The sequence below is a fragment of the Platichthys flesus genome, chromosome 6 (genome assembly GCF_949316205.1).
Source record: "Platichthys flesus chromosome 6, fPlaFle2.1, whole genome shotgun sequence".
In the NCBI taxonomy this organism is placed as follows: domain Eukaryota; kingdom Metazoa; phylum Chordata; class Actinopteri; order Pleuronectiformes; family Pleuronectidae; genus Platichthys; species Platichthys flesus.
The window spans coordinates 3,693,093-3,719,216 of record NC_084950.1 but is presented as its reverse complement, the minus strand read 5'-3'; the positions used below and the strand labels follow the sequence as shown (position 1 = coordinate 3,719,216).

At 41.8% G+C, this 26,124-nt stretch overlaps 1 protein-coding gene across 1 annotated transcript; it reads right to left on the bottom strand.

Moving 5' to 3' along the window:
* Positions 1-256: 256 nt before the first annotated feature.
* sf3b3 (splicing factor 3b, subunit 3) lies at positions 257-22,045 on the bottom strand. Its single transcript, XM_062390047.1, has 27 exons — positions 21,903-22,045; positions 21,141-21,283; positions 19,921-20,076; positions 19,040-19,210; positions 18,346-18,518; positions 17,976-18,117; positions 17,130-17,242; positions 16,722-16,859; positions 16,208-16,311; positions 15,909-16,074; positions 15,731-15,826; positions 15,147-15,219; positions 13,480-13,631; positions 13,128-13,283; positions 12,804-12,959; positions 11,611-11,754; positions 11,153-11,275; positions 10,719-10,873; positions 10,413-10,587; positions 10,067-10,272; positions 9,446-9,602; positions 7,365-7,490; positions 5,257-5,469; positions 4,766-4,864; positions 1,788-1,931; positions 1,501-1,605; positions 257-1,329 (listed from the first exon to the last, which is right to left on the bottom strand). The coding sequence occupies exons 2-27, from the start codon at positions 21,208-21,210 to the stop codon at positions 1,189-1,191; spliced, it is 3,654 nt and encodes a 1,217-aa protein (XP_062246031.1). The 5' UTR covers positions 21,211-21,283; positions 21,903-22,045; the 3' UTR covers positions 257-1,188.
* Between the last annotated feature and the right edge of the window lie 4,079 nt (positions 22,046-26,124).

Genomic DNA, 26,124 nt, shown 5'->3' with positions numbered 1-26,124 from the left:
ACACACACACACACACACACACACACACACACACACACACACACACACACACACACACACACACACACACACACACACACACACACACACACACACACACACACACACACACACACACACACACACACACACACACACACACACACACACACACACACACACACACACACACACACACACACACACACACACACACACACACACACACACACACACACACACACACGGGCATGAAATGATATACAAACACTTGCCGTTATAAAGTACAAAAAAAAACATCTTTATTTACAAAACAGACCACTGCCCCGGGCCCACAAACCCCTAAATTCAGTGACTACTGTGGAATGTAATGTCTGTGGCTGAGGTTGGGAATTTACTGGACTGAGGGGAACAACACCCAGTGCAAACCTTCAGTATTCTTCCACCCACTTATCTAGTCTGAGTTCACCGGGCCTCTAATGCCACAGGATGGCGACGCTTCTTCCGCGGCCTGAGGCTTCGACTTAGTTAGAGGTCGATGCCGTTTGATGCACCTGATCCGGGCGACGGCTAAAGACCCGGGTCGGGCCGGGGGCTGAGGAGAACTGCATCACCACAGCTCATTCTAAATCAATACACATTAAAATGATCACACCATACAAAAAGATATTTAGCTGAAAACCAGAGATGGAGGACTCGACTTCATGTGAGCTGATATTCACTCGCTTGCAGATGACGGAGGATTTGGGTTCAGTATGTTCTCGAAATGAGCAGACGACTATTGCTTATGCATGAGTGCGTGTGAATTCTGTTCACACTCCTGAGTGTGTGTTTGTGTGAAGGTTGTTCACATATCTGTACGCGATGTTGAGGGACTTCCCGCTTTAAATCTGTGAAACTGTGGCTTTGTGTGCGTCACTGCACAGAGGTGTAATAAAAAACTGCCACAAAATTCTCAGTACACGAGTTTGTGTGTGAGAAAAGTTTTGTGATCACGTCGCTGAGCAGGTGACGGCTCCTGCACATGAATCTTTGAGTGGTCCGATGTTACATCTGTGCCAGGTGAGGGATCAACAAGCAGTTGACATCGTGCATGATTTCATATTACAAGACACACGGCCATCTGCACGTCTCCTTCAATCTGTGTCCTGAGTCCCGGTAGGTGTGATGGACAATAAAAGGGGGAGGGGGGGAGAGAGACGTGTACAATTAGAAGGCGTAACGTGTGCGAATATCCTCCAGCTTCTTAGAGACCTCTGGGGGGGTCCGGTCCAGCTCCTCTGACACGCTCTTCTGCTTGTGAGGGTCCATGCTGTTAAACTGCTCACACAGGTCTCCATCGATCACATTCTGGAGACGAGACAGAGACAAGAAGGATTCATTTGTTAGAGTCTCGTCACAAACTCACTCAGAAGTTTGTATAACTGTGAGGACACTTTTTGACGGTGGACCTCCCGTATCCTTCCAGAGGAAATGGGCTCAGCTTCAACAACCTGATTCACTTTAACAACAGATACCAACCTTTACTGGGAAGTAGGCGGATCTGAAGCTGAGATGGTCTCTACCGCAGAGTGGAGGGAACTCGGAGCGCATGTGCATCTCTAAATGCTGGAAAAAGTCATGATCCTGGAGAAAAGTAGCAGAGACAATAAAGAAGATTAAGAGAACCGGAAAATAAGGATAAGGGCAAACAGAAACATTCTTAGTTATCAAGTTAATTAAATGTTATATCCAATGAGACTTTTCTGGGCCAGAATGATGATTTAGCATCTTACAACCGGTGCACGTGTGGAATCTGTGCGTCTTACCTCATGTGAGGTGAATGGGACCAATATGCCGATGCCTCCAGACAGCGTGGTGTACACCAGGGACTCTGAACCTCCGGGGATCAGAGTGGTTTTCTGCAGAGACAACACGGTCTCACCTACGTGGTAGTTGACGATCACCTCAGCCTGGAGAGAGAGAGAACTATAAGCTTCTGCTGCTGGACACGCAACAAAAAATATTTCAATGTTTTAAAAGACAGAACAAAGATGGAACACCCTAAAATATCTAGTAAATTACACCCGCAGGGACTTTTGGGGGTAGAAAGATTTTCCCTAAACATAATTTAGATCTTGGTCCCTGCGGTGGAAATGCAAAAGTTCCTGGAGAAAGTTCCTGTGGTGGAAATAAGAGGTTTCTGAATCGCGCGGTGGATCCTCTGGGCTGAGACAATCAATACATAGAAACCAACTATGAAATACATAAAGATGATTCTCATTACAATTTATTTTTAAAAGTTCTTGAAAAGCACTTTACAAATAAAAATGTATTACTGTTGTAATTATGAATAAAACACATTCTAGCCTGGCTGCATGTCAGGCCATGGTCATTTCCTCCAAACGAAAATCTTCTCAATTCTGTTTTCAATTTGTCTCTATGGGGTATGAAATGAAAACAATTATAAAGCCTATATACTCTGTACGTACAAACATAAATAAACATACAGCACGGGAAACAAGGAGCACACTTAAGATATTAGACACACATACATATATAATTATATCAGATGTCAATTTTTAGTCATTCAGGTCCTAAGATCATTCGCTGCATGGACGTATAAAATACAAGAGCAGCAGACTCTGTTTTAAGGTCAGAGAACACACACTCATCCTTTGCCTAGAGGAAATTGGTCCGGATGGTCCGACCTAATCCAATAAACAGTCAAAAAAAATACTGCTTAACCAATAATTAGATGCAACAATCAGGACGAACCTTGAAAACAAAGATGGCATTGGGCAGCACTCAGCAAACTGTATTAAGGTCGTGCATGACGCTGACGCCATGGGACCAGCAAAGCACGGTTACAGTAAAATCACTTCAGTGTCCCAGATCCAAGCAGACGATGCATTCACAGAACACAGCCTCCTCTCATGGGAAACATGAAGGAAACGAGCAGTCATCTCCCCAGGGGGAAGAAATGGACCCTTTTGAGAATTGATAGACCTGCACACTGACATAAGTCATGTATATATTATTTTACTGCCGTGGTCATCACCAATATCCTTTCATTCTCTCAGGGGACTCAACAGTTTGTTAACATTCAGAGTGAAGCCTGAGGACCCAGCCTGTGAATGAGGCTCAGTGACAAAGAAGCAGGTACACGATTTACCAGGGTCGACATGTTAATGTGATTTCATGCTTCCTCTCACACAAACAGTGGAGGCCACTGAAGCTACTGCAGTTTATCCTGAGGGGACCACGACCACATGCACAAGACTCCTGCACACACCAGCGGGTTGTCAGGACATTTAGCACTAAACAACCAGAGGTCACCCGCAAGAAAAATCAGGGGCTCACCAGTGTCAGAGGATGCATCCTCTGGGGACAATGAATATCTATTGTCCCTGTTTGATCAGAACCCAGTTTGACAATGCTGCTCTGTGAAATTGATCCATGTCATAAAACTCCAGAGCAGGAAGAATCCTTTTCCAGTTTATTGGCCAGTCAAAACATCTGCAGTTTTTTAGCGCCTGAATGAAACTTCCATAAGGTTTTCTCTGCTCGAGCCAGAGTGCTGTCTAACGTGAGAAGTAGTTAAAATATTTTGTGCAAGTGTAAAACTGTTCAATAAAGAAGACGAGCCAGTTAATGACAGTTTAAAAAAAGCTTTAACACTTTTATGAGTTCTTTCATGTTTCAACAGGTTAAATTTAAATCTTTTTGAAGTATTTAAGAAGATGGATGAGGTTGTGATTACTTAATTCTTTTAAATCCAAACAAAAAAGTAATTTAAAACCAACTTCTGTCCCCTATGCTGTAGGGTGAATCCCTGTGAGGTGTATGTGAAGGTGTATGTGACCTTAAATACGTGTAGAACATGCTTAGACAATCCAATGGTGTGAAATTTGACGAGCAACTGAAATTCTTACGCTAATAATAATAATAATAATAATAAAGAGAAACGGTTGGAAACAACGTGACAGAAACGCTCCTCACACACTGACTTTTGGGGGTTAGGACAGTCGGTCCTTTCACTTTGCTCAACAGACAGCTGTGCATTCTTGATCTTTTGAGATACATTAATCAAATAACTGAGGAATGCATCTAATCTAATGTAAGACGGCATTTAGCCAAGACATGCAGGTTTATTAAGTTCAACCAGCCAGATGTGAAAACACACACACACACACTTTTGAATAAAGGAAAAATCCAGGCAACCACCCCAGCATCTAAAAACAGACACGGTACATTTCAACATTCAAATAAAATTGTCAATGTGCGCTCGGGCAGAAATAGCAGTCAAACACTGTCATAAAGGCAACTGGGACCAACTGAAAACCTTTGAATTATAGGGACTTTCCCAGTTGATCTGCTACCTAAACAGTTTCTGACCAGGCTTGAAATGTGGGATATGTGATGCTGTGTATGCGAGTTGTGTTGCATTTGCGAGTAGGTTAAACTTGTGGTTTACAGTGTTGTGCAGTTTGTGTGAGAGCATGTGTGTTGTGTCTGCGGTCTGAGCAGTGGAGGAGACAGATGAGTGAATCAGGACAGAGCCCAGCGCACAACGGAGATTTCAGCTGCAGAAGCAGTTTGACCTGAATCGTTTCACATGTTCAACCTCAACCGCGTCAGTTTTTCCTCCTGACACACGTCGATGCCTGAAGCAACTTCTTTCACACTCTGCTCTTCAATTAGTGGTTTTAACAAGTTAGTTGTTAAAACCAGCTTAGGAGATGCACTACTGCTGATGAAGTTCAGCAGCAGCCTTTAACGAGAAGAAGAATTTGTTGAGTTCTACCTTCTGCGATGCTCCATTGAGGAGGCCTCTGTCCCATAAAGCTTTGTTTCCAGTGGGGTCCTCATCCACGTCGTCACTGGTGTTGGGGGGAAGACGCACCTGTAAAGGAAATGAAAAATGAGGATATACATTTCTCTTATCATCCCACTGAAGTTAGGAACTTTTCCAACCCTGCGTCTGAGAGATTTGTGAAGAGGATTCAATGTTTGTTTTGATTGGGTTTGATATTTTCAGTATTTCTGCAAGAAGACATTTGTGCAGGGGTACCAGACCTTCTTAAACAAGTAAAGGGGGTTTTCAGGTCAAATTCACGGATCAAGGTTAATAACTATTACAAAACGTATGTATTTCAAGATCTCATGGGAACCCGGAGAGTGACTTATTCCAGACTGACATCAAGTGTCTTGTCTTTCATTTAAAGGGTGACACTTCTAAATGATTACAGCAAGTAAGACATACACTTTCCTAACAATCCTTGTCCATGAACTTACGATGCTGATGTTCCCAAACTTGTCGGCAGAGGCCATGGTGTCATAGTCGAGCAGACAGGCCGTCGTCACCCAGCGGGGATACGTGTCATCGGCGAAGATGATGAGCTGGTTCTCGTTACGTCGATACCGAACCCAGAACAGACTCTCCTGGACGTCTGTGACAATCACTCGCTGGCCGATGGTGTGGATACTAGACACCAGGTTGGGTACGTGCTACAGTGGAGGAGAATCAACAAAGTACACATTGTTAAGTCGGTTTAAAAACACACTAAACATTTACATTGTGCAAAAACTGTATGTAAAGATTGATGAGCATCTAGATTCATTCCCACTAAAAGGTCATAAACCCCACCTCCTCAATGTTAATGGCCCATCTCCATCCGCCGACAAGTTGGCAAAGTTTGTATTCGGGAGACTTTGCTTAATTTCTGGATATATATAGAGGACGTGGAGATGCATCGACCATCTTTATCCACAGTGTGTGATACTGTGGGAACCTGTAGCTCTGTTCAACAAGCTGCCTAATGTGCAGCAGTAGCAGTCGTGACTTCATTCATAGATCATTGTTCCAGTGAGTTACTAATTAAAACCTATACAGTGACACAAGGAAACTGTACAACGGCCAATTACCGAATTAATCTTATGATCTGTATTTCGATATCGACACATATATACGTGTGTGAATGTGTTATCAAATGCAAACTGTGTATCTCGTCTGCAATAGAAGAGTTTGCGTGAAACCACGCTGCACCTTCACAGGGCAAGTTGTGCAGCTTTCACTGAATACAGCAGCTGTTCTGTGTGTTTAAAGGCTTGAGGAACTTGGCCTCATAAAATGTCTGTAAACTTTACGAAACAAGCAATAAAATCATCGTTAAACATCTTTTATTAAACAGCACATTTTCACCACCTGTTTTTAATTTGTCTCATTGTGTGTATGCGCACACGCACACACAAGGAAATACTGATGATACAAAAAGAGACCATGTCTTCAGGGCTGTGTGCTTCATTCAGATCATAATCTTTAAGAGCTTATCTTTCACATATATATATTTATATTGTACATTCAATTTACAGGCTGATAATTTTTATTTTGAAGGTCTACTAAAATAGGTTTGCATGCTGCAGTACCATTTTCACCCCCAGTATTAAGTCTGCAGGACCCGATGTAAGAACACAGAAGGAGATTCTCTTTTTATCCTAATGGCAACAGTACGCTCTGCGAGGAAGTGTAGTAAACCCAATAGTAAATGTTTTCTAATTCAGGCTACTATATGTAAATATTATTACATTTCTTGTCTAAACCTTATTTGTCTGGACGTTTGTGTGAATTTTAACTAATTTCTAAGATGAACTTTCTGATAATTGTGTGCAGCTCCTAGTTAACCCTGAGACGTGACCTAAATAAAGAACTGGGCTGTGTTATTTATTATTATTTTAAAAGGTTGATATGAGGTTAAATGAATCTAGTTACAGACTTGTTCACACTGCAGTGTCAACTGAACGGGTGAGAATAAGCTTATTACGTCAGAGGATATGAATGTTGTCCCTGACCGATCAATTAGTCTGTGGGTCAGTGAAACCTTGTGTTTCTAAACACTACCAGTGCTACATCCAGTCCACCAGTCAGTCTCTTCAAGGAGCTTGGACATCATTCACATGCAACAAATACAGAGTGAAAAAGATGCATTTCTAAATTCATCAGTGCTGGTGTGGATGAAGCTGAATGTAGTGTTTCTTTCCAGCTTAGAGAATTACAAGGAACATACAAGGAACAACATCACATTGTGCAGCCCTCAACAAGACCCAGACAGGTGTCTTAATGGAAAACACTAAGACGTCTGTCTTCATTTACAGTTCACAGGAGGCCCCTTGTAGTGTAGTTGGGTGACTATTACACAAAAGCCTTTTCTTTAATTCATAAAAGGTGGCCTATTTGTCATAGAAGTTGAAGGTTAAAGTCCAAAAATATGTTGCTTATAAAAAGAGGTCAGTTGAAGGAACTCTACACATGAACACAATCTACCTCATTTTGAGCCAGAAAAATGAACATGACGACAGACATGCACAAATGTGCCTTTTGTGTATTTAGCATCTCTGAGGCTTACCTTGTTTTCACACTTGCGCAGCAGCTTCTTTTTGCCGAGGTCATAGATTCTCAGGAGTTTACCAACTCCCACCAGAATTCGTCCCTGGAATGGAGCAATGGCCAAAGGCACATCTTCTACTGGGGTCTGCCAATCAAAACACAGGGTTAATAAAACACATTGTCAAATTTAATTGGGCAGGTTTGATGAGAATTCACATTTGGAGGAAGCTTTGTAGAATAGCTTGTGTTACTAAACACAGCTTTTAGACAGAAAGGTTCAGATCCTCTTTTGATAACAGGAATCCAACACCAGCAAATGTTCTTTAGAATATAAACCACTAATATGATTTGTTTTCTCTATATGATTGGCTGCAGCAGTGCCAGTATCCAATAACTGACCTGTATAGTTGTTGACACGACCTTTAGAGTTCACTCAATTTCCAAATTTGGCCCATCTGGTTAAGTGCAGGAGCTTAACTGGTTTTAATTTGATATTAACCAGCTCAACACACATTTACAACAGGTTGTGGCGAATTAAAAAGAAGCCTAAATCTGCAACTTGTACTGCATTAGTAATAAGGAATATTGCAATGTCATTAACATATTATTATGTGGTTTTATGAATGGGATCAACTGAGTTCCTTGTGGAGTAATGTTGATCTAAGACGGTGACACAAAGGAGATGACATTTCCGTAGAGCAGACGATGTGTTCAGATCATTTACAAGAACATTTGTGGTTTTGGCGTTAGGACGAGAGGAATGACGTCAGAATTCAGATAAATAAAAGTGTAATGTGTCACTTGATTGCTCTTCTGACTGTGGACTGGAGTCGCAACACACTTTCATCGGCAATCAGTCACTTGTCACTGATAAATAATGACTGCATGGGTCAATTGCGACGCCCGGCAGTCTCACTGAGGTCAAGCTGCTTTATTGACACATTTTTCTTACGTGACTGAGGAAGGCTTTTACTAGACCTTTATTTCTGATTCCCTGTAGCTTATATACATTAACACAACAGCCCTGTTTGACCTCTGGCTGCAGCGGACAGTAAGTTGGTCAGGTTTGTGTAGACCGTTCCCATGACTGTGTTGAGTTTTTAGGGGTTTCTGCTTTCACCTTGTGGTCATCCCAAACTAGTCTAGATACTGGGCATCTCAACCATCATTTGAAGCCAGAGTCTAGCTAGTTTCCTCTCGGGTTTTGAGTGACTATCTGGCTGCAGGATGAAACCCTGACCTCTCGTCCTCTGAGACTTCCTTTTCCCTCTCATGTCTGATGGAAACAGACAGAACTACATCATACAGCATATTCCTCTCTTTATGATACACCAGTGTAGTGCATGAGTAAAAGTTTCCTAAACATCCAGTCTGGTTAAGTGGTTGGGAAACTCCTTTAATATGAACTGAGTGGTTAACACCACTGTGCAATACAATACTCATGAGTCACTCCCCCAGTTAATCCACATCAGGTAACAAATGCATGTGGGCTGTTGACCTCCACCCTGCTTGAGTTTCTGGGGGAATGCCTCGGGAGCAGTAACATCTGTGTTTCGTGTAAACTCTTCTCAGTTCTGCCGTTTGAACTCCTTCCTCCCTCATGACCAATCCTTATCCCAGCAGCCGTCTCAAACAATAACCTTCTATCTCCCGTTTCATCAATTGAACACAGTCTCTCCACAAGTGTAACTTTCCCAGCCTCAGTCAAAGGCACTGAGCGGCACATCACATAAGTGACAGCAGCAGTTAGGACAGTCACAATATACAAACAAGTCAGGGGTCGCCACCTACAGGCAAAGAAAGGGCAACAGGATGAGCTCAAATTATAAGAGCTTGACTATCTGGCTTGAAATGTGATGTTAACAAATAATTCCAACGTTTGGAGTAAATCAGCTGCTATAAATCTGCAAAAATAAATCTGCAGGAGATATTTAAGATGTGCCTTGGTAAAAATCTTCTGCCTGAAGGGTATAAAATCTAATAAGAAAACTAAAAGAACTGCAGCTAAAATCATTTAACAATCAGAAATGAGGAAAGAAGGAGGGAGAGGGATGGAAGGAAGGAAGGATTACATTCATTCAAAAGTGTCAGTTAATCCACCTTGTGCACAAACTCCAGCTTCTCCCCGCCACCAGTGAGCCTGTAGGTGTAGATAAAGCCTCCGGCCGCCGATCTGGGGTTGAGAATCATGTCTTTGGCTACACCAACCAGAACATACCAGTCATCTCCCGTGTTGGGGAAGCGACACACTGCAACACTGAAATATATCAAACACATGGAAATGGGGGAAAAAGTGAGAATTTCTTTCCAACAAATAAACAAAACAGAGAATAAGTAAATTATGAAAGAATGTGTAAGATTGATGACATTTGGTTAGAGCAGCATTTTCTCAAAACGAAACATTACGTATTTGAGGATTCTTCAGGGTTAGCGCCTTTATATATATATATATATACACATATACATTATTTCATATCGTTTAAAGCTTCACTAAATCCTTCACCCTCCACTAAAGAGGAGGGTGGACCCGGTGTTAATAGCCATCTTTTCCTTCCTTCATGGTAATAAATGTTCTGCTTCTTCTAAGAATTAAACATGAACACTTTATTCTCTGAACACTGAGCCCTGCTTTGGTTTGGACTCCCACCTTTACTTCTTAATCTGTGTTCATTCAATCCTAAAATAGATGAAAACTGGATCTGTGACCTTGTTCCTTCTCACCTGAAAGCGGCTTCGTTCTGTTCCAGCTGCACCTGGTCCAAGGTTGTGCCCTGTATGGGGTTGATCAGTCGCACGATTGAGGCCCACTGCCCGGCTCCAGCTTTAGGCGAACCGAAGATGGCTTCTGGGAGATTCTCGTTGAGGAAGGCAGCGGCCATCTCGGCGGCCAGTTCCCTTTCATCCTCCCCAGCAGCCTCCACCATCTCCTGCAGGGGCAACACAGTATTTCAAGCATATGATGACTTTGTGCTGTCATAGTTCCCTCAGTGATAGAGAACAGCTATTCTATGGTTTTAGTCGAGAACTATGGATTAAAATAGTTTTTTATTTAGTTTGCACTTCCTACCTCAGCCATCTGTTGCTTTCGCTGAGCTTTGGTCGCCTCCGTGTAGGCGTTGTGGTCAGTCTCGATCACAATAAGGTTATTGCTCTCTGGGTGGATCACAAACTTCCTGGGAGTGCACTGCAGAGGAAAGGCCACCTGATTGAAGACGGCTCCCAACTTCTCCAAAGCCAAAATTCTGCCGGACAGATAGTTATGTGAGGAATGAGGAAAGGAAAGTCAGTCACTGCCATCTCTGAAGATACAGTAGATTAACAAATCTCCACTGAGCTCTTCTACATGATGACATGTACCAACAGCAGTCCATACCTCAGTGTGTTGGTGGAGATGGCCACTATACCTTCTGGACATTGCTCGGAGGCAAAGCCAGAGGCGTACTCCAGAGTCTCATATGATAGAGGGGTGAGATGGAAGCGAGACTGGTACGAGTAGCTGAGCCAAGAGCGACTGGACATTGCCAGCACCTGTCAAAAAGCAAAATTATAATTTAAAGTGTTTACTATGATTCATCCTCGATTTATGATTAATAACTAATAACTATTAATAATAATAAGTTGTTTGGTCTTTTAAATGTCAAAAAACACATATCTACAGGTTCTTAAGGCTTACACATTTATGCTGATTCCGAACAAATTATATCTAATACAAAGTAAACGATGTAGTGTTTTGTATTTAGTTAAAACACTACATTATGATGTAGCATTATGATACTGTTGATTGTATGTATTTGCTGAGTCACGTACAGCTTCCTGCCCCTGCATCCTGACTCTGAAGAGTTTGACAGGTCGTGACCCCAGGTAGCGTGTTCGTGTATCTGACAGGTCACCGGTGACTGGGTCCAGAACAGTTCTCAGTAGCACACCGTTCTGAGAAAGGGAGAAAAAAAACTGAAGTTTAGACGGCACAATCGAAAATATATATCAAGAGAAATGGTTCTGAGCAGCCTGGAGAATGACCAATGTAAATAGACAAGAACTTATTTATTATCATCTGTAGAATGTACTGGATGGAGGGTTAAGACCTGGTTTGGCTAGACATTATTAGATGTTGCAGATATTCCATAAACCAATGTTAATATTTTTCCTGAATGCCCGATAAGGCAAACATGAATTAATTTGCTATGAAAAGTCACTCCAAGTAAAATATCTACAGTAGATGTGACTGTCTAAGAGATTTACGCATGTCTGTGAATGAGAAATACCTGAAGTCCAATGTTGAGGTAGAGGAATCCAATGGTTCCCTTTTCTCCAAGCTCATCTTGTTTCTCAACACCTCCCATCTCTACGATACAGAGACTCTCCGGCTGGGCAGGAAGGGCCTGCATACTCAACGGCTGCAGACAGTCCTGAACGTGATAAAGATCCACAGGGTTAGAACAGGTTCAACATACAAAACAATGTGACTACAAATAAACTCTCCTCCTATTAAAAACATATGTCACGTTTCATTTGATTTGGTTCATTGAAGGCTATTGGATCTTTTGTGAGATAAATAATCAGTGAGTTTCAGCACTGATTTCTTCTGATGAAAGAGAACTGACTTAAAGGCTGGACTATATTTTTAAAACATGGAGGAATTCTAAGTTTGGAGGATTTGTTACAGCAGCAGCTCTTCTAGTTCAGGAATTAATCAAAGTTTGTTTTATTAACACACACCGAAGTCGAAATGACGACTTGACAACTCAGGAAATGGTTTATCGTAAAACTTAGTAAACTTATGCTGAGATCAGAGATGTTCAATCTTTCTTCAGACTTGTCAGAGAAGAGACATGAAAACTCATCATATCTACAACAATTTTATTAACATATGTAAAAAAAAAAAGTACCAATCCATCAAGAAAATGTTTAAACATTACCGTCAACCTATATTGATTGACAGGTGGATACACAGAGTAATTTAGTGGGGCTGAAGCTGTTATTAGTTTAGCTGCAGTTTAGGATTGAGGATGTGTTTAAACTTGTGGTCTCTTAAATCCCATTTCACTGTCCTCAGAAGGTGAAACTGGCTAAAGCTGCGGTTTACTCTGAACCTTGTTTCTGTGTCCACCAGAAATCACTTAAACGCTGGTTTTGGTTAAGTGGTGTCAATTATGGACATCAATACTTCACCAATAAAATGCTCGGTTATTTCACTATTTACATCACTGTCACAATAAGCAGGCATATAACTTCTCATTACGTTACATTTCAAATCAATTCTGCAATCAAATAAACAAATGATTATTTGCCAGTTTCCAGTGTCAGTCTCTTAAACTAAATAACAGGCTTACATCAAAATATATAAGTGAGCGATTACAGATGCACAAGCACTTGTGGAGATGGACATCACCAACTATCTGGGTGTTGCTTTTTGGGCTGAGAATCTATTTAATTTATTAACTGTTGCTGTTCTTACTGTAGGGTCCAGGGAGATGATTCGAACAGTGTTGTCGACGAGTCCAACCGCCAGGAACCGGGAGCGCTGCTCACCAGGTGGAACGTTAGCCAGGCTCATGCAAACCACATCTGCGGACATCTCTTTCCGCTCTGTGTACTCGTTCAGCTGGCCAGACTAGAGAGACGAAGGAGACACACAGAGAAAACTGATTACTATAAACCTCAGTCATCACCTTTCTCTGCTGTATTTATTATGGTCAACTAGACAAATTTATTTTTGGTCTGTAATATCAATTCTTAAGTTACAATCAAGTCATTTGGTTGTCACATTTTCATTTCTTACCGGGTCCATCTCAAAGTAGACAAGCTCCCCTCCAGTGAGGGCGATCACCACCTGCCGCTGGTTCACCGCGCAGCGGACAATGGTTTTCTTACCAGGAGTCTTCCACTCATTCACACGTTTGTCTGCTCGAATGTGGCGGATGCCATCTGGGTAGACCTGTGATGAGAAAATAAAGATGGAAAAACGTATTTACCCATATTCTTTGTAGTTCTTTCATTTCAGCTCAATGTTCTCAGTCTCTACAGGTATTTGTATATGGTCATGTTTCTCCATCACGTCTATTTTCTCTGTGTGTGTCTTAAAGTCAAAGCTAAAAATATGTTGAAAAGGTTCAAATGTATTATTCACTCACCTGCACCAATGCATCTTCACCAAGCAGTGAGCAGGAGAGGGTGGGGGTTGTTCCCAGAAACCCAGAATCTGTCACTTCCTCCACAGTCTCTCCGATGGACAGAACCAGAGTGGCGTTGACGAAAGACACAATGATGTAGGCATCAAACTCGTCTAGTGATAGAAGCAGAGTTTTTCACATCTGTTAAGACTTTGCATACATTTTAATGTACAAGCGGGCAAGGGTTCAGCTTTGCCTTATTTTAAGCAACAGAAAACCACAAAAGTCACAGCTTTACACAACGCTCACTTCCTCCACTTGAAAGTGAACTTGGATCAATTTGTAGATAAAAAAAACACAATGATGTGTGTTCACCACAGGGGATTAAGCAGCACTATATAAATACAAGGTTCTGGGTCCTGTTTGATTTTACAGTTAAAGAAAACGTGAAAGCTTTAAATTGCGATGCATATTCTTCCAAAGTTAAATGGAACTTTACTGGAGACAAACAATGTCAGGGTTTGATACTGTTCTGAAGAAAGAACACAGACAGCCTGTTGCATGCAGACGCCAGAAAACCAGACCGCCCTATCAAATTATTTAGAAAATGCAATGTTTGACTATTTCAAGACACTTGAACCTCTGGCCCAAGGCCCAAAGACGATGACAGTTCTGGGAAGAGAAAGAGACTCAGCTTGGAAATGCACATGTGCGTAGCTGCCGCCGCTAGGGCCAGTCGGAGCTGAAGTAGACAGGCTCTGTTTGGATACAGCTGCACAGGAGTTCATGTTTAACAGTCAAAAGGTTACAGCAACTGTAAAGAGTCGACCTCTAACAAGTTCAACCTGTGACTTACAGTTGTTCAGCGTTTGTGGCAATTTTAAATCCTTGTTCAAAAGTAAAGCTGAACTGTAGAACAGTTAAAAAAGACTTAGGTGAATAAAAAAAACAAATCAGCATTTTTTTACCAATGTTGATTGAGGAAACTTTTAAAACATGGAGGAATTATAAGTTTGGAGGATTTGTTACAGCAGCAGCTCTTCTGGTCCAGGAATTAAAAAAAAGTTTGTTTTATTAACACACACCAAAGTCGAAATGACAACTTCACAACTCAGGAAGTGGTTTATCGTAAAACTTGGTAAACTTATGCTGAGATCAGAGATGTTCAATCTTTCTTCAGAGTTGTCTGAGAAGAGACATGAAAACTCATCATATCTACAACAATTTCATTAAGATATGTTTAAAAAAAAAAAAGGGGCCAATCCATCAAGAAAAAGTTAAAACATTACTGTCAACCTATATTGATTGACAGGTGGACACACAGACAAATTCAGTGGGGCTGAGGCGGTTATTAGTTTAGCTGCACTTTAGGATTGAGGATGTGTTTAAACTTGTAGTCTCTTAAATCCCATTAAAATGTCCTCAGAAAGTGAAACTGGCTATAGCTGCGGTTTACTCAACCTTGTTTCTGTGTCACCAGAAATCACTTAAACACTGGTTTTGGTTAAGTGGTGTCAATTATGGACATCAAGGCAAAGACGGAAATAAACATGAAATGGTCTGGAGTAACTGGTAGCTAGCATGCAATCAAACAACATAGAATAAGGTAAATAATTAAAGAAATTGTGTTTTTACATCAGCCTAAAAGGGAATTTTTGAAAGGTGAAAAGTTGGGGTGATGTTATTACCTTCCACGTGTTTACGCACTGTCCACACAGCATTTGGGTTACCGGGCAGCTCGGACACAGCCATCTCTGAAACCTGAGAGAGGAGGAAGATGAGATTAAGAGGAATAACGTTGATCATTAATCATAATACCGTAATGACCCGATTCAATGATGTTACCGTGTGATTAATACCTGGAGGCATCTCACATGCTCAGTTTGAATCAAACTGGTCTTTATGTTAACGTGTCAACATGGATAATGTTATAAGTCATATTTAATACACCACTTGAGGGAGTTTTTGCTTTCCACTGCGGCACAGGAAGGTCTGAATGTTCTTAGGTCAGATGACATCCCTGCATCCATTATGGGGCTAAGGGATTTCACAGCGTTAATAATCTGCTTAATTCTGGTTGAACATTATTTTCCTCTCAGTGAATCTAAATTATTGCATTATTTTGACAACCCTAACAAACAAATAGTCTTCCCTTGGTTACATATGTTCCATCTCAAATACACAGAGACATAATGCGCTATGAGAGATTTTAGAACAGACGCATGTCTGTCTGTGCACCTGCATACATGTTACAAAGACTATATGTATGTACCTCCAGTCCGTGACGAAGGACCCTGAGAGTAGACCTGGGTCCTCGTCCGCAGGCCACATACAGCTGAGGTGTATCTTCATTGGCCAAATCAGCAATCTGTCAAAAAAAAGAGCAACAGACGGTGAGCTTCCATCTTTCTTTGCTTTTTCGAAATCTGTCCCAATAAACCAAAACTCACCTGACAGGACATGATGGGTGATAAATTCTCCTGTTCGTCCACCAGCACAAGGTTCTTGAGGGGACGAGGCTGGAAGAAGAAGGTGTCTCCCTCTTCCAGTGGCATCGCAGATGAGAACTCAGGTTCTTCATCATCGTCACCCAGGTGAGCGATCTGGTAAAGGTAACTAGAGATCAGAGAAAAAAATAAACATGAGTTGATGAAATCGGAGACATCCGAAGCCAAATAAACTTCAACAATATGAGGAGAACAACAAGATGACAAATAAAACAAAAGCTTATGCACGGCATGATACTCACTGGTTTCCAAACTCTGAAGAAACGAACAGGAAGCCAGTCTTCAGAACACACATGGCTGTTGCAACAGGGATCGTGTCAAAGTACTTCATCCTGATTTCTGTGACCTACGATACAACACAGTATTATTCATAACATAAATTAAACTGTGATACTTTTTCAGGGTAAGAAGTATTAACCATCATTTACATCCCATTTTTTAGAGCAATGGGTATCAGAGACGGTATAATACTGTATATTACATATTATAATATTGTGGTATACACTACTTCTGTTCAATATTCAATTTGACTGTAGTAAAACCTTTAAGTCTCATTTAAATTAGTGTAAACTGAAAATTATCATGTTTTTTTCTCTCCTCTTGATGAGACCAAATAAATGAAAGCTCACTCCTACTTGAGGATCATCTGATAGTATTTTGTGAATAGTTTGAGACAGTTTAAAAATGATAGGATTCATCTATTGATTAAACTAAGTGACGATTTAATCCCAATTTCTCTTTCCCATCAGTGCTCACCATTTCTTCATCTGTCTCCAGAGTAACCTTGAAGATGTCTCCCTGTTCCGTCTGGGCCAGGAAGAAGAACATAGACTTGGTCTTGTGAGTGGCTGAGCAGACGAAGATCATGCCACGCTCCGGGTCATCCAAGTCATTCTGGAGGATGGGACAGATTAGGAGGGAATAGCAGAATGAAAATAGATGTGTATACAGAGACCAAAGTAACCAGACACAGATGGATTGGGATGAACTAAATCATGACAGCTTTCACATAAACAGGGAAATACTTCATTTCACAGAAATCGTTAAACTGCCTCACAACATCACTCAATTAGAGAATTCAAAGCCTTCATAAAAACATCACAAAGAGTGTGAAAGTATAAAGCATTGTTTTTTTTACGATGTGGTATTGTGTTAACTTCTCACCCTGCGTCGTGGAATAGGACAGCGGATGTCAGGCTGGTCTCCAAAATTCTTGTAAGTGATGTAGTTTTCTGAGCAGATCAGAACTCCACTGGGCCCATCGGAACCACCGGGAACTGAACAGAGACAAGCAGTTGGTGGGTGCGTTTCTTTTGAAAAGTCATGATTTACACAGCTGGAATCCAAAAGCAGGAGGGGCTCTTCTACTTTCGAATATTTCCCCTTGTTACTTTAAGTAGCTCTTGAAATGTGTTTTGGGCTACGTCCATACAAATGTTTTCATTTTTAAATGAATAAATGAAAAAAACATCCACCCTGACGAATATTATAGCTCTGCATCAGAAATAATCCTCCATTCGTGACATTCGTTTGTTTCACAGTATCTGTGATCAGAGCGTGACAAATAAGGGAAGAACCCAGGGACTGAAATGAATAAGTAGGTAGCACGGGAGTCTGCATCAACCTTTCCAAAAATCTGTTTCTGCCTGTCAAGACTAAAAAGTGTAACCAAAGTGGGACTTGTTTCAGGAAGTTTGTGTTGAGGGGTTTGAAACTTGTGCTGAGATCAGATATGTTCAATCTTTCTCCAGAGTTGTCAGAGAAGAGACATGAAAACTCATCATATTTGCAACACATGTTTGTCTGCTAATGTTTATTAATCTTACAGCCACGCCTGTGCGTGAAAAACCAATCCAGTACTAAATAAATCCATATTTCAAATCTGTCCCATCTAATTTCAATTTTCCCCACTTGTTGGATTTTGGCAAGCAAGGCTCCTCTCTGCTCCACATTTGACAGTCCAGCCAACTACTGAAACATGCCCCGATGTGTGTCACCACAAACACCTACCGGTGATGAGGAAGTTTCCGTGCTCTTCCAAAGCCTCGCTGTACTTGCGGACCACGTGATTCAAGCCGAGGTCCAGCTCGTAAAAGGTTAGAGTCTGTTGCGTGTTGGCAGCAGCTTCTCCTGTTGGGTCGTTGTCAGCTTCCTGGACACAGACAGAATTAACAGAATAAGAGTTTGGCAAAGTGCGTCAATTTTAGCTCGATAACAGCGTGAGACACTGAGGATGAATAGAAAAATGTGATGAGATCAAAGGCGTTCTCCACTGGTAGAGAAGAGACATGACACCCTCATCACAGCTGCAGCAGCGTGTGATCTTTGAGGGCTGTGTCTGTTCTTATAATCTGTTCATGCTGGATTTTCATGCCCTTACCTCATAGTCCATTTCTAAGCACGCAAACATGGGATTCTCAAAGCCAACGTCGACTCCGACTACGTGGTAAACCAGTGTGTTCGCTTTGTGTGCTTCCAGTGGGGAGGAGATGGTCAGCCTCGCTGCTGCATCTCTGTTCAGAATATAAACCAGCTTCTGTTTCTCGATGGCTCCTAGACAGGACAAGGAAACACATAGGTATCAAGGTGTGGTTTAAATGCTCTAAACACATTTTGCTTTCCAACTTCATTAACACACACTTATGTTGGAAAACGGCTTCACGACTCAGGGATACGGACTGTCCCAGGAGCATGTTAATGTACAGTGAGTAAACTTTTGCTGAGATCAGAGATGTTCAATCTTTCTCCAGAGTTGTCAGAGAAGAGACATGAAAACTCATCATATCTACAATTGTGTCATAATGCTTTGTAATCGTACAACCCTGCATCTGTCTCCACAACAGCTCTTCTGTGCTCTACTAATGTGATCCAACAGTTCAGTGTTTGTAAGAAATACATAAAAGTACTTACTGACTTTGGTAAACATAGTCAATGACATGATGTGAAGCTATAATACATTTTTGTACATTTACTGTATTACGCAAACAATACTTGCTCTTTTCTGCTAATAGGATGTTCTGCTCTGGGTTTATTGCTAATGAAAGACACAAGTGTAAACTCTCAGATGTTCGTACCTATCATAACGGCTCTGCCCTTTGGGTCGACAGCCAGAAACTGTCCGGGAACAATACGCCGACATCCGCTCTTCCCGAATGTTTCCTGGTGGATCTTCTCAAACATGTTTTTTGATGGATGATATTCCAGGATGACAATGCGACCACTGTCACTTCCGATAACGATGTAATCTAAAAAACCCAGGCAAGAATAAATACACAACATACAAATACGGTACCTGTGACAAATACCTTTGCCCTAGAAATTCTGAGGATTGACTGTTTATTCTGAGGTTACAAAAATCAAGATCAAACATTTAATCTCATTATTAGATTAAAGGGAATCGGAGAGAAATCTTCCCCCGTCAAAAGTAATCATCAAAATCTAACTAAACACATACACCAATACACATTGGATCTTAATGGTTGTTTTAAATGCCATTTTATAATCCATGTTTAACAACTTTCCCATGTCTCCGTTTGAGGGGCTTGACACTTGTGCTGAGATCAGAGATGTTCAATCTTTCCTCAGAATTGTCAGAGAAGAGACATGTAAACTCATCATATCTACAACACTTGTGTGTGTCTCATACTTTTTTTTAATCTTACAGCCACAAGCTGTGAATCCAGTATTAAACAAATCCATATTTCAAATCTGGCTGATCAAATTTCCATTGTCCCCACTTGCAGGATTTTGGCAAGCAAGGCTCCTCCCTGCTCCACATTTGAGTCTCCAACATGTGATAGCTTTGTGCCTCCTGCTATCCTTTCCAGCCAACTTGTGCAACAGCTGACAAGTGATGTAACCTTCTTTTTTTTTTTGCCCTGCTGTGTGTAACCAAAAATACCTATCAGAGATGTGTTACATGCATGCAAGCTCAGCAGAAACCTTGGTTACAAACCTTTGGTTCCTCCTGTGAGTCTGAATGCCATCAGAGACCTTATGATGCCAAACACCTCCACTGTGAGCAGAGTGTGCACCTTTCCCGTGTTGGCATCTGGACGTATTATTTCCAAGATCTTTCCCCTGGAAACAACAATCTCCTGCAGCTTGGTTCCTACCAAAATAGATACAACACATGTAAGTATTCAGCATGTTCATGTGTTAGACTGGGGCAAATTATAGTTGAAGCCCAGGAGACTTTTACTAAATTGTTCTGAATAGTTTGTCCTGAAGGCTCCTCGTGTCATGAAATAAAGCCACATTCTATAAACCGCATAAGCTGCAAATCAAAAATAATAAAGGTACGACCTACATGGTCCAACTTCATTAACACACACCAAGGTCGGAATGACGACTTCACAACTCAGGAAATGGGACCGTCCGAGGAGCATGTTAATGTACAGTGAGTAAACTTGTGCTGAGATCAGAGATGTTCAATATTTCTTCAGACTTGTCAGAGAAGAGACATGAAAACTCATCATATCTACAACAATTGTGTCATAATGCTTTGTACAACCCTGCATCTGTCTCCACAACAGGCTCTTCTGTGCTCTACTAATGTGATCCAACAGTTCAATGACATGTGGAACTATAATATATTTGTGTACATTTCCTATATTATGCAAACAATACTTTACTATATTATTTACTTTCCTGCCATTAGATGTTCTGTGTAAAAGTGTAAAGTCCAAATGACCTACAAATGAAAATATTTAGTCATGAAAAAAGTTAAATCTATGACGTTGTGTCTCTAATGCTAAGAGAATGACCACACAATGAGACACCATCATGATTCATTTTAAACATCAAACCCCAGTTGTGGAAAAAACATCTTAGTTTCCCAAGACGGGAAGAGAATAATTATTTGAAGCCATGAGAACACACGTGTTTTGATACTACAGTCAGGAGTGTTGTCATAGAAAAGAAAAGCCATGCCAAGCCATCTGAAAACTTAAAATTAACAGGCCTGTGCATCAGCTGAATAAACCCAAATATACACATCCAGAAAAAGAAGGCAAATATCCCGTCAGACTACAGAACGATCCACCAGACATGTAAACAGAGACTTCAACGAGCAAGCCAACAATTACCTGAGTGAAAAGAGGATCGTACAAAATATGCACTATAGGAGAAAGTGTGTAGAACAGTGCAGACAGCAGCACCCCGGGGTCAACTCACCTGAGAAGTTTCCATGGATGGCATGTGTGATGCCAGTGGCGCGCTGCAGGGTGATGTTGTACAGGAACATGGCTCCTTCTCTGTGGCTCCTTCCCCACAAGGTCCTTCAGGGGCAGCAAACTGAGGGCTCGGCCCGGCTAACACTGGAGATACGGAGAGGGGAGAAACAACACTGTGTGAACTCAAATATAGCCAAATACACTCCTGTGGTGAAGGACACTGTGCACCTGCTCGGGTTACCAGTGGCTGGGTACAGTTTAACTGGGTTTGAACAAACATCTCGAAGTTACACCAGGCAGGAGGAAGTGTCGCAGAGAAACTAACAAATCGTTTCCAAGCTAATTAACTCATCAAGGTGAAGCTTTAAGAAGTTAGCAGAGGGTTGAAACACCGAGGGGACGCAGAAACATGACTGTTTACATGCTAGCAACCGATGAGCATTGCTAACGCTAGCTAACTGACTACTACTTCACGTTAGCCTAGCGAGCGAACTTTCGCGAGTGTTTGCAACGTTAACTTTTAGATCGCGCGCTAGCTATCATCGCGCAACGTGATACTTTCGCGTAGAAATCGTGTAAAGGCCACACTGAGAACACATGCAGTCAGCGGGCTCCAGAGCCTCCATTCATACAAAGCGCCACTTCTTCATGACGCATCCTCGGGTTTTCTAGCCATTTCACTTAGCATCGTACAAACTGCGCGTTCAAAACAACGTCCCATTAATTGCGCACAAGCTGCAGAATGTAACTATGACATATTTACCGCTGTGTTAAATAAGATGCGTCGGATTTCTGCTGGATAAAGTTTCATTGATTCAAACTGTTTTCTCTGTTTCTCCAGGAAGCCGACGACGAGCCGCCGTTTGTTGGGTCCTTCGTCACTCGGAGCGCCGTCGCGTCAGGTGGCCTCCGCGGTGCCTGATAGAAATCCGACACATGTTGCAGTGGTGGAGGGTCTCCAGCAGAGATCGACAGAGACCTGGAAAACTCATCGATAGAAGTCAAGCAGGCGAAAATGTTCCCCCCGGGCCACATCCGTTTAGAAACTCACATACTCCACCATCCCTGACAATAACACCTCCATTCATTTGTCTTTGCTGCCCCCTTCATCTCTTTCAGACATTTTGTTCAGTGAATATACTTTAAAGGTCCAGTGTGAAAGAGTTTGGTGGAATTGATATATTCTATAACCCTAGTGATGTTTTCAATAGGAGTGTTTAATCTAAATTGTTGTTTTCTTTACCCTAGAATGGATTTTTTGCAAAAAAAACAGACAAAAAAAAGAAGCATATGTGTAGGGAGAGTAGAAATTCCTATAAAGGTGCTTCTTCCTGGATCTGTTGGCTGGCCCTGCACCGAGGCAGCATCCAGACCAATCACCTGCGAGCACTCCTGACTCAGCAAGAAAACACAGGTCGGCCGATACGTGTACTGGAAATTTACTTCTTAGTTTATGCTTAGAGCAGACATTTCAATGGGTACAGCTCAACATAAACTTTATTGTGCACAACCTGTCTAGCATGTGCGTCCATTGTCTATTCATGTCTTTTCAGAAGTTGATCTTGATGTCACCTTATCATGTGACCTTTTGCTCTTCTCTGGTTAGACTGCGTTTGTCCTTTGTGTGAAGAACTCATCTGACTGACACAACACCTGAACCATGCATGATACCACTTCCTCTACAGCACATTGAGGATGCAGCCTCTCAGTCACACCTTATCTGACGATGAGTTCCAGACAAAGAACAATACATTCACACAAACCCCTCTGTGTGTTTTGGGGTCAGGAGGTAAACCACACATTTCATCTCACTTGCTCCACCTTGCCTGTGTGATCTTTTCTGCACAAAGCCTATACAAATTAATTTAAAAAGACAACTTTTCTCAGAACCTCGTTTTTTGACCAAATCATATCAAGTTAGGGATTTTTTCACACTCTTGTTGTGATTGTTTCGTGAAGTTTGTGTGTGGTTTTTATGTAAGCCGTCGTTTTACCAAACCCCATTCGAATAACTAACATTTCATTCATTTATATTTTGTGTTCATGTTGTGTGTAATTAACTAAACGTTTATCTGTCAGAAATATTTTATGAAATGTTCTCTTTACTAAATATTTATATTAAACTGTAAGAATGATCGTCTTTCATTTCAGTGTTTTAGGTGTTAAATCATTATGACCTTTGCAGTCTAATACTCTGTAACCTGGAAAGGCACTGGTGGATCAAATGTTCTGCAGCAGTTGTCACTGATGTGCCCAGTCCAGCATTTTGAAATGTAGGCTATAAATACTGGTAGTGTAATGTATAAGAGGTACAATATTTCCAAGTGTGGTGCTAATTTGTAAATACTGTAGGTGCATCCATGCATGCTGATTTAATGGGCCTCTCTATAGGGACTTTAAACAATCAGTAATGACTTCAGTGTTGTTTGCAGTACATGCAGCAACAGGCTCATCTGAGTGTACATAACCCCTACAGTGAATTTACATCAAACACACAGGAGGGCCACGAAGGCGAGGTTGATGGGATGGGGGGGGGGGGGGGGGGGGGTAGCTTGAAATTCAAAACACTCCTTTACCTCTCAATCAATGAAAGACAGTGAAAAATAGTGAAAGTAGAACTAAGTGGTGAGTCATCTCACGGCTGTACATGTTTCAACAGCCTGAGTCGTGCTGAAGGTATATCATGGTTTTGCTCTATTACACTATTCCTAACCTGTCTAAGAGAAAGTAAATGCTCCATTAGAAGCTTCTTTACAAACAATGACTCACCACTCTGGTGATGGGATTTGGTGTAAATGCAGAATGTGGCTGGTCTCAGACTACTTCCTTAAAAAAAAAGAGCAAATTTATATCATCTATCAAATTGCTTTAATTAGATGCTTTCACTGCATTTATAGATACTGATTTTGTTATATTAATTCTTTAAAAACGTTTCAAATTATATATATAGATTATGTTATAATGAGCATTCATACACACATATATGCACACGTACATAGAGAACATACATATGTCCTTTTATTGTGTAATTATATATCTTTACCTTTTTTATTGTGTTATTATATATCGGTTATACACGAACACAAGACAAACATCTGTGTATAAACACATTCATACGCACATACACACTGTACAAGTACACTCACACGTATATACATGTGTATTCACTGGTGTTTGTGCGTGTAGATGTATATAACGCTGTGAATCCTCCACACTGAAAGTGTGTGGGAGTTTAATTGTGAAAGGGTCCAACAGGAAGTCGTGTTTTGAGGCTGGGGGTGACAGTGGTGGTCGGCGGCTCGCAGAGGATCGTGTCTCCCGGGAACTCAGCAGCTCGACGCCGCCTCCTCCTCCTCCTTTCCACTGCTCTGTCTGCTCCTGGTGCTGGTGCCTCGCCGCCCGGGTCCCTCCCCACGGATCCAGCCCCTCTCTCCACCCGGTACCCGCCGCTACGGCTGTAGCCGCTAACGCTTTCTCATTGTGTCCGCTCGTGTAGCTTCGCAAGGAGCAAAGAAACACATTTGGATTCAGGCAGCGTGAACGCATGCTAGGAGCGAGGAGAAGCCGCTCGGTGCCCGGAGCAGCAGCAGCAGCGGCAGCATCGACCCGGAGAAGGACCGGTCCGTGCAGCCCGGTGTGAGACTGACCCACAGCGAGGTGAGGCGTTCAGAAACATCTTAGCTCGAGTGCTGGCTCGTGATCTGTGGGGGTTTTGTGTGTTGGTGATGGTGATGGTGATGATGATGATGAAGATGAAGGGGATCATCATCCTCCTCATCCTCCTCCTGTGTCTGCTGCTGGTGTCGGAGGCCATCGGCTCTTTGCTGTGCCCTCTGCCTGACAATGTGTCCCCTCCTCCGCACGAGCCCTCTCACAAACACCGGGCTCCCTCCAGATGGATTTGACCTTTGCACGCTTTTCTTAAAATCTCAACAAAGAGGAACTACTACGAAGTCAGATTCTGTTGAGAAGAAAGTGAAGTTCCTGGACTCATAGTTGAGTATTCCTCAAGAAATGTAGGATCCCATGCATCCTGGGAAACCCAGAGTACTTTTCCTGTCATACAAATAATCAAATTATAATAGTTATACAAAATGTATGGGAATAGTCATCATTTTTGTCCTGGAAGTCTATTGAGCAATTCAAACCTATACATACACATGAATGTATGTTTATCTGTGTATATGTTCTGTCATTATACATCTATAGACATATACAAATGAAAAAAACACAAAATCAAATCTCCTGCTGTGTTGTTCATGAGTAAAAGATAAACAATATTAATCAATATTACTTGTTAGAAAAAGCTTTGACTAACTCACAGCGTGCAGTGAACCGTAAACTGTTATGTCCTCCATTGTGAAATTGTTGTACCTGCGTATAAACCAGTGTTTACATTGACTTCTACAGTTTAATACAGTTTAAAAGTAAGTGTTCAAGTAATTCAAGTATGAATTGTCAGGAAAAAGTCCTTCGAAAATGTCCTGTAAATTTTTTCCTATAAGGAGTTGGAAGTGACAGTGTGCGTGTGCCGCAGTCTGCTTCATCCTTTTGACATTTTGATCCCACCTGACATTAAATGCAGGGACTTGGGTCGAGCTTGACATTTAAATATCATTTCCTGCTGCGTTTCCTTCTCTTTCTCTCTCCTCTCTTCCCTCCCCCCTTCTCCATTCATCTCTCTGTCTCTCTCTTTTTTTCCTCCATTGATTTGCCGGCTGGCTCTCCTCTCCTCTCCTCTCCTCTCCTCTCCTCTCCTCTCCTCTCCTCTCCTCTCCTCTCCTCTCCTCTCCTCTCCTCTCCTCTCCTCTCCTCTCCTCTCCTCTCCTCTCATCTCCTCTCCTCTCCTCTTCTCTCCTCTTCTCTCCTCTCCTCTCCTCTTCTCTCCTCTCCTCTCCACCTCCCCTTATCTCCTCTCCTCTCCACCTCCCCTTATCTCCTCCCCTTTCCTCTCAGCAACATATCATGTCAAATAAAAACTTTAT